Source organism: Paralichthys olivaceus, chromosome 7 (assembly GCF_024713975.1).
Source record: "Paralichthys olivaceus isolate ysfri-2021 chromosome 7, ASM2471397v2, whole genome shotgun sequence".
In the NCBI taxonomy this organism is placed as follows: domain Eukaryota; kingdom Metazoa; phylum Chordata; class Actinopteri; order Pleuronectiformes; family Paralichthyidae; genus Paralichthys; species Paralichthys olivaceus.
The window spans coordinates 5,522,709-5,531,905 of NC_091099.1; the positions used below are offsets into that span (position 1 = coordinate 5,522,709).

General features: G+C 40.3%; 1 protein-coding gene across 1 annotated transcript; it reads right to left on the reverse strand.

The window, feature by feature from the left end:
- etfbkmt (electron transfer flavoprotein subunit beta lysine methyltransferase) lies at window positions 1-3,306 on the reverse strand. The gene is made up of 3 exons (XM_020102129.2): window positions 2,952-3,306; window positions 1,444-1,574; window positions 1-486 (listed from the first exon to the last, which is right to left on the reverse strand). The coding sequence occupies exons 1-3, from the start codon at window positions 3,245-3,247 to the stop codon at window positions 137-139; spliced, it is 777 nt and encodes a 258-aa protein (XP_019957688.2). The 5' UTR covers window positions 3,248-3,306; the 3' UTR covers window positions 1-136.
- Between the last annotated feature and the right edge of the window lie 5,891 nt (window positions 3,307-9,197).

Consider the following 9,197-nt stretch of genomic DNA (forward strand, 5'->3'; position numbering starts at 1 on the left):
TTGATTTAAAAAAAATGTTTTATTATACCTTTAATATATATTATTCTCAGTCATGTTGTTCAGTCCTTTGCAAATACTTATATCAGAAATATTAATTACATTCATTTAAGAGAGTGCAGGAGATTCTCTGGAGGCCTCAGAGTTCAGGACTATAGCACCAAACGCTGCTGCAGGTCAGACCATAGTTTTCTTCTCTGACAGACTCCGGCAGCTCAAACTGAGCCAGTTGACGCAGAAGCCGACGGATGCTGTGTCCCTCAAACTGGGCTCTGCCGGGATCTCCGATCAGGACCTGGGTGCCGTGGGTTTTGATGCAACGCTTCAACCAGCAGTGAAGGCTGGTGGCCAGGGCCTCGTCGTAGAACATGTCACCCAGGAGGATCAGGTCAAAGCCCTCTGGTTCTGAACCAATCACGTCGTCTGTCGCACAAATGGGCGGGTCCAAGCCGTTCAGCTCGCAGTTCATGTGAAACGCAACGGCTGCAACTGTCACACAAACCGACATATTCATTTCTTCATTTACATCAGTTTGTCAAGTATTAAGCATTATCATATTAACATTAATGAGTCACGAGCAACAATTTCAGATTAAATAGCTGCATAAACATGTTTTATACACATCAACAATCTTTGTTTTTATGACTTCAAATCTCAGATACCAAATATTGTTGTAGAAAACCTTTGAAAGCATCTGATACTGTGTGATCATCTCCAGTGAATTCTTTTGACCAACTCTTGAGACTCCAGTAATAGTGAAGTATACGTGTTGGAAAAGAAGTCTAGACTCAGTATCTGGCCCAGAGCTGGACATTTTTTTATCCCTAACAATATAAGAAAATAAATCTGTGAGACAGAAATTATATTCAGTTGAATTGTTTCTGTATTTGTTGACTTCATTATAAGGCCAGATTATAAACTTTAGAAGTTGTCCATTTGTTTGTTTATTTATTTTTCAGCAGGATAACTTAAAACTACTATCACAACTTGGTGGAAGGAAGTGACATGGACAGAGACATAACCTGAACCAGAACAAAGTAACAAATCTAGAATTCCTTTTCCCAGGGAGTAATCCATGGAATTTGATAATAAAAACCAGGCACACAAGTCTCCTAGTTTTGGAATTTAAATTATTTCAATATCTGCAGCACTAAAGTGTAATGTTAATTATTAAATTGCATTAAGATTAAATTAAATTATCATGTTGCCTTACCTTGTAAATGGGCACCGGGATAAACCCGGTATTAACACACGTATTGTTTCAAACTGTGCTCACACGAGGCATATTCATGATTCATGTTCAATAAGAGAACCAACTTTGTCTCCCAAAACAATAAAACAGAACATGATTCATTTGTCTCCATAATAAAATGCTTGAGAATAAAAAGAAATGAAAGGTCTTTCCTGGAAAGTGTGAATTCAAACGGAATAAATATTGATGCATACCGGGGTCAATGTCATTAGCGACAACATGAGCAGCACCACAGAGTTTTGCAGCGATGGAAGAGGCTCCACAGCCGCTCCCTACGTCCAGGATCTTCTTACCCAGACACACTCCAGGGTTGTCTAAGAGATACCTGAGGGGACGAGGCAAAACATTAGTGTGACCTTTTCTCACTGTGAGGCACAAAAAAACTCATGCACGCTTTTAATTTTAGTTATCCTACTATCTGGTCTAACCAAGCATGAGTGCTGACCAGGACCAGAAAAAGAGACCTAACGCTGGCTGTCAGTTTCTGTATTAGTTTTAAGATTTGTTTGAAATATTTCTTGTGGTCTCGTGCCAGCTCATATGTCTCACATGTATGAACAAGAATGTGGCCTTTGGTTGGTTCAGTCTGCTGGAGGACCTGAGAGCAGCAGGTGCTGTGCAATAAAGTGATCGTCTGTGTGGTGGAACCCTGAAAAATAAAGGTGATGACATCAAGTTTGTCTTTTGAGAGTTTTAACAAAGCATGTGGTAAAACCATGTGTTTGTGTACAGAGGGCAGGAGGGTCTGTATGCAGCCTGGGGCAAGGTCCAAGTTAACAACGCTCACAGGGAAAGTCTCCATCAGAGTAAGAGTCAGGGTCATTAACTGCAAGGCAGGCTAATAATATTACAATTGACTGTGTGAGATACTGAGGAGATGACAATGGCCCCCTGGCCCATGTAAAACAGATTTCAGGTTGCAGCTGTACACTTTCACTTGACAGCACCATATAGCTAGCATAAAAAGTTTAACCATTTATGTGGCCTTGTAAACATGTGTGGAAGGGAAGCTTTTAAACCGTTATTTAGCATATTGAAATGTAATATTTAAAAAAAAAATGCAGTTGAGAATTGCCCAAATCCACTGGTGTATGATGTCAGACCTTTTCAGGCTTGAGTTAAAGTCCTTCGATAACTTTAAGATTTATAATGGTGTCAAAGCTGGACCGACAATCAGTGTTTTAATTAGAGTTCTCTCTCTCCTTCACACACACACACACACACACACGCGCACACACACACACACACACACACACACACACACACACACACACACACACACACACACACACACCATAAAAATGTTTGCCTTGGTGCAAGCCACGTCTTTCTCTCTCCACCTCTCTCTCTCTAACAGTCAGACATTCGGCGTTATAGTGTTGAGTTCACGCAGATGAAAATGAACTAGTTCACATTCATTATTTAAAAATTCGAACTAAGTCACGGTTCCACAAATGAACGAGTCATTCGACTATCGTCGGGTAGAGCGAAACGCTTTGAACTATGGTACTCCTGTTAGCTCCATCAGTCCTGGATCAAAGCCACTTGAAGGACAGTTCGTGGAGTAGAGGGACATTACGCACAGGCTCTCAGTGTTCTCCGCCCTGACTGGGTTTAGTTTGTTGGCATCAGCTCATTTAAACCCACAAGCATCCGTGTCAGTTTCTCCTGAGTGTCGCACAGCATCACCAGCTCCTCTCACCGTGTGACTGCCTGACCCCCGGGCCAGTAAATGGCCCAGTACGGCTCCTCGAAGGGCCACAGCTCGGGTCTCTCCCTCCAGAACCTGCAGTTCGGGGTGAAGAGCCTCAGTCTGATCTCCGGCGTCAGACTCTGCTCTCCAGATGTTTCCGTGTTCTCTCGTATGAAACTCCGGATGTGTTGGTCGGACTGACAGATGTTTGAGAGACTCCGGAGTCCGTCAGACCGATTCAATGCGCTCAATAATATTTTCACGTATCGGGGACGATTAGAGTTTAACAGTCCCAGCATGATCATCACATGTTTCCACACGGACGCATAATAAGTGTCGGACAACAGGTTCCATGGACCTCCGGAAACAAGGACTAACTTATTTCCGCTTTAAATGGTTCCTACTGATAATGTGAGGAGTTTTAATTGCTGCTGAAATGAAATGATAAATATTTATGTCCGTACATAACCGCAGTACAGAGGAATATTTTATGTGACAAAGATATAATTGGGCTGAAATATTTGTATCATACATCACCTTATTGAGTACAAAAGTTTGTTTCATCCATTAAAATATTTTGAAACATTTTTAGTTAATATGTGAAAAGTTTTTTTTTGTGTAAAACGGATTTGTAGCTGTAGAAATATTTGATGTATATGAAAACATTTTTGAGTTTGAGCTACAGGTAAATGTATAAAAAGGTTGTAATGAAAAATTCACATATGAACTTTGCTCTAACTCTTTCCAGTGTCTGATCAATACTCGGGCGCTGTGTTCAAAAATAACTCCTTATATAGGAATACAGCCGTGCTCCCATAAGAGGAACTGACTGTATGTACAGTCAGACGATTAAAAACTAGTATCTTTAACTAACACTCAGGTTCATGTCCTTTTGTTGACCCTGATCAGTAACAATGGGTGCTGGGGTCAATTTCCTCTTTCTATAGAAGCAACAGCAGACGTTTTCCTCTGTCTACCAGACTACATGTGACCTTCTTCTGTCGCTGTTCGAGGTTCCACTCTGAGTTCATGCTGAGTGTGAAACCCTGTGCAGAGCTCATAGACCCAAAGACAACTCCGATCTGATAAACTCTATATTTCATATCTTGAGATAAATTTTCTGGTGAGAGAGAAATTGATTGCAGGTTTGATTTACATCAAGGAGACCAGACGAGGAACCATATCAACGTCAACACTTGTCTGAGGATGTCTCACACTGCACCTCAACCTATCTCCACCGCTCGCCACCTTGCATCGCCCATTCCTTCAATATGTCCATAAAAAGTTAGAGTTAATTATTTATGTTACATATATTTGTTCACACCTTATTGGATACTTCAACCTAAAGCAAACATACCCAAATCATGTTGTGTCCCTATGTCTTGCCTCTTATCTCTGCTCTAAATCAGAGAACAGTTGGAGCTCACCGGTCTGGAACCTGGCCTTGGGTATGCAGGGAGGGAAGGGAGTATGTGTGCAGCAAAACAGGCTCTAGCAGCTATGCTTTGTGAGGATGCTCATACATATCTGACCTTCAACCTAGCTTCCCTGGGGATAGGGATTCATGCATGCCTCCATACAAGAGGTGCAAAGACAAACATTAACACACTTAACACACACAATAAGTGCATAAGTGTATGTACTTGTTATTTGTGCTGTGTCAGTACTAGAACTACAACTACAGCTTATTTATTTCCTTCTATGTTCATTAATGTGCTCTGACCCTATAAGATAAGATAAAATAACAGGTTTTGGCTTGCACCAAGGCTATATTTTTATGTTTGTGTGTTTGTGTGCGTGCAGGAACATTATCAAGGTTTTCACAAACTTTGACGCACACTAGATCACAAGCTACAAATCTCAGGCTCCAAGTTTGAAATTTTGACCCCTCTAGCAACAATTTGGATGAAATATAAGTCTAATTTCATCTAATAGTGTTTTAAAAACTAGGTTCCACTCGTGGTCCAAAAGTCCAAAAATTCAGTTCAGAAGTCAACTTAAAAGCAGCAGAGTTTTATTGTCGACAAAAAACCTGAGAGCATTCAGTAGTGCGCCGGAGCAGCAGCAGAGAGAAACTCTGACTAACAGTGATGTTGTTCTGCCTTATATTCCCTGAGAGGCCACACCTGCTACTCATCTTATTGGTCTTTCATTACATATCGTGGTTTAAACCCAATTGGTTACTGTGGATGGTCCGACATCGTGACCTAAGCTCATTGGCTACTGTGGACGGTCCAACATCGTGAACTTGAGTTTACCCCTGGAAAGTCTCCAAGCACCTGGGTTGCTTTGGATGGCCTTGGAACTGGGACCTTCCCTCTGGAAAGTCTTGCCCTGACATGTCTCTTTTTCTTTTAAACTGTTTTTCTTACTGTTGACACCATTATATCTGTCCAAACCATTTAAAAAAAAAAGATATTTGTCTCTGATTTGACACCATTATGTTTCCTTTTTGTCAGTTTGCCTTTTTTTAAAAAGATTATTATTTCTTACCACAAGTTATACATACACATCATACTGCTTGAAACACACTGAGTATATTGTTTGATTCATCATTATTGTGTTAAACTTACTGTAATCATCAGTAAATTATGTTTCTCTTTATACTTCAACACATATTAGATTGTGTCGTATATTGGGGTTGCGATGATGTGAAGATGATGAAGGAATCTCCGATGACACCGTCTTAATTGTATAAAATGTTTATTACAAAAAAGTTCAGCATCAATACAAGCAATGCAATCTGCATATGGAGAGATCCGAAGTCAATGTGAATCTCTCCTGCCTGGAGAGAGATTTGGAGCCAATGTGAATCTCTTCTTCGGGGGCAACTTCAACTCCTCGTTTATATAGGAGTGTTGTTTGCATAAACCTAAAGAAAACACATCTGGTTTTCATCCAGCTCTTCTCATTTGTCTGGTGACAGGGAAAGAGAAGGCACTCACTCAAATTTAGTGTAGCATTTAGAACTGTGACCTAATGCCCTACCATACGTTCAGGCTTTCTCCAAATTCCTCAAAACCTGTGGACCTCAAACCTAAAGATAAATTTCTTTTATGGGGAGGACCACACATAGCATTTCAGACACCACAATTGCAGTGCAGATTAAAGGTATATAGTGACATTCAAACTGTGACATGGCATAGTGACCAAAAATTATACTACAATAGATATTCATCTAATTCTGTTAGTGGTCTGTATTTGTGTCCTAATATCACAAGATAAAGAAAAGAAGAAAAGTGAAACAAAAGAAATACAAGTGATTCAAGCCATCAGGGATATAAAACATAAAACAAACTGTGTCAAACTGAAGCAGGACAAATACTTTCCTGAGTAAATATCTAAATATAAGTAGGATGGTCGTGGCAGTTAGAAGAAGAAGTTGAAGAGTCCAGGCAGGTTTCAAATAGTGTGTGTGTGAGTGTCACAGTCAAATACTACATGCTACATGTATGTGGCTGGGAGCTGGAGCCTGAAGTTCTTATTACAGGAGCCCCTCAGATCCACTGTGTGCTGAGACACAAGCATTCGGATGAGGGAAGTGGCAGAGACCTCATGGGGATTACTTCAGTCACTGATGCTATCATGATCTCACCCCTGTGACCTATAGAGCAGAACACCATCTTCCTCAGTGAATGTTTTGTACAGATGGCTGGGTCGACGGTGTGTTCAAGCTCTGCAGATGAATTAGCTCAGACATAACAGACTTTTGTGTTTGTGTGTTTCTGTTTATGATTTAGACTTTCTCATATTCTCACACATCATGTGCTCGTTCCACAGGCCTGAATTCAAACACTTGAAAAAGTAATTTAAAGTTTGGCTTTACCAGATGTTCTTAATATGTGAAAAAAAAGCTGAACTGATTCAGGCCAATAACTTCTGCTTATTTCACAATTGTGTGTGTGCCTGACTAACAGAAACCTCCACCCTGCCATGGCATCATTCTTTACTTTTTCATCTCCTCAATATTAATTGCCTTTTTTTCTGCATTTTCCCATTTGAGGTTATGCCTCACTGCCCTTTAGTCAGCCTGAAAAAATGTAGAAAGCAGATAAGAGAGTCCGTTCACTCCCTGTGAGACACGAACAAAGCTTATAACTTTGTCTGCTCAGCGTCAGACCTCCTGAAACACTCATGGTGCGAGAAATCCGCCCTTCTTCAGCTGGCAGGAGATTTTCACTACTGCTCTTTATTTTCATTAATAAAATACAAAAGACACATTTGTTTCATCTGCTCATTTATTTCACTTCTCAATCAATTTCCACCACAAAAAAAAATAATTCCTGTGATAATAAAAGGTTGAAACACTAAAACATATATGAATCATATGAAATAAGTTGATGAATTATTGCATGATTACAATAATTGGATGTGCAGGTGCAGGAACAAACTGTATGAATTCCTCTTGGTGCAATAGTAAAGAGAGTAATGAAACAAATCTTTGACACAGGATGTCACAGTGGTCAAAAAAAGACACCACCGTCTCCCACATGTTTTGTGATGTAGTACAGAGCTGCTTTGTTCTTTTTTGCCGTATCCAAGCGAGTCAAGGCAGAGTTAGGAAGCCAGACAGATAACAGAGGAGGTATAAAATATCTCCATGAGTGCATATTGCTGGAGACAAAAGAAACAGCAAGGGTGTGATGACCCGAGACAAGGTTTATATATTTGTCCAATAGAGAAACTATATAAAAGTTAAAATGTTTATTTCAGTGTTTTCATGTTGTTCCTTTATTTGTTTTGCTGAGTATGATCAGGTTTTTCTGTGATTTGCTCTCTTTGCACTTACATTTTATTCAGTGAGGCACCGACAAGTCTGGTTTTAAAAAACGCTATAAAAATAAAGTTATCATTGTGATTAATGCACCTTTGGTGGCAATTTCTGTGAATCAAGCACAAAGTCAAACACTGGTCTTTCTTTGTTCTCCGGGTGTAAGATCTCAACCATATACAATGAGGCCATAAAGTTAAAGTCTCTTAGTTTCCTTTTAGACAAACAATCTGGTCATTCTCTTAGACACTTCTGGTCATGCTGCACATCTCTCCAGACAGCTCCTCTCATCAGTCCCCCCTGCTTAACACATCACCCATGTCCAAAAAACTTCATTCCTTCACCCAGCGAGATTTCTCTCACACACATATTGGAGGAGTTTATGTGTCAATGAAAGCTGAATCAGTCACAGTTCTCCACAGTGAGTATACGATGCGTTTCTCTCTGCAGGTTTTTGTTGAGGCTGAGTTGATGCTGGATTAGTTAGAGGAAAGTGTTTTTCAGCCACATTCCTTAAATAACATGCCCCCTCGTCAACTCTGCTCTGAACCCCAGACATTCAATCCCCCACTCAAAAGGAGTAAAGCAACCCACCACAGCCCCCTTGACCACAATACATGTTTCCCCTCTGTCCTCCTCTCCCACCTCCCAGAATTAAAAGGAATGAAAGCTGCAGATAAAACCCCCTGAAGACATTTTAACTTCAGAGCCAGGAAACATAGAGAGTAAATAATAAGGTTTACTGCTGTGAAATTATCCCAACAATGTGATGCATCAGTCACATTTTTCCAGGAACACTACAGGGATGACTTTCTCACAAACGCCTCATGTTATTGATGCCTCAGGAGGAAACAGGGGACAACACGGTCACAAATATCAAATCAATGCTGTGGCTCCCCCTGTTGCTCAAACAACGTAGTTGAAACAAATGAAAAAATAGTGCATTGATGTTTCATTCAAACCAGATCAACGTGTGTAACAACAGGCTGATCGCAGGAGAGCAACCAGTTCAACAAACCTCCCAGACGTGTCAGAAACTGGACGGTAAAACAATATGTTCACTTGGCACAGATCCGGACAACATGTGACTCACCTGTGAAGTGAAGTGGAACTGTTGTGTGTATTTCTTAAGAAACAAAAAACAAATGTTCAGAAAGACAAGCAAGAAAATAACCTCAGTGATGGAGGGAGACGTTACGGACCACCTTCTGCTGTGAAGGACGTTTTGACTCTCACGTGTCAGGGTTTGTCTGTGTGAGGCCCTATCCCCAGGGGAGCTGGGTTAAAGGTCAGATATTGTCACAGATATTTGTTATTGTCACTGTACAAGTACAATGAAATTGACACTGTAAAAACAGGATGAAATATATAAACAAAATATAAATATCTATATACAAGGAATTAAAAATAGTGGTGAAATAAAGTGACAAATCCTGTCACAAAGGGACAGTAACTTATTACACTCACTCATTTGCTGCTGTTTT

Excerpts from the sequence above, each read along its gene's own strand:
- etfbkmt (XM_020102129.2), bottom strand. The coding sequence starts at position 3,247 with ATGATCATGCTGGGACTGTTAAACTCTAATCGTCCCCGATACGTGAAA. Across the intron at positions 1,575-2,951 it reads GGGGGTCAGGCAGTCACACG|GTATCTCTTAGACAACCCTG; the intron begins GTGAGAGGAGCT and ends TCGTCCCCTCAG. Across the intron at positions 487-1,443 it reads CGCTAATGACATTGACCCCG|TTGCAGCCGTTGCGTTTCAC; the intron begins GTATGCATCAAT and ends TTTGTGTGACAG.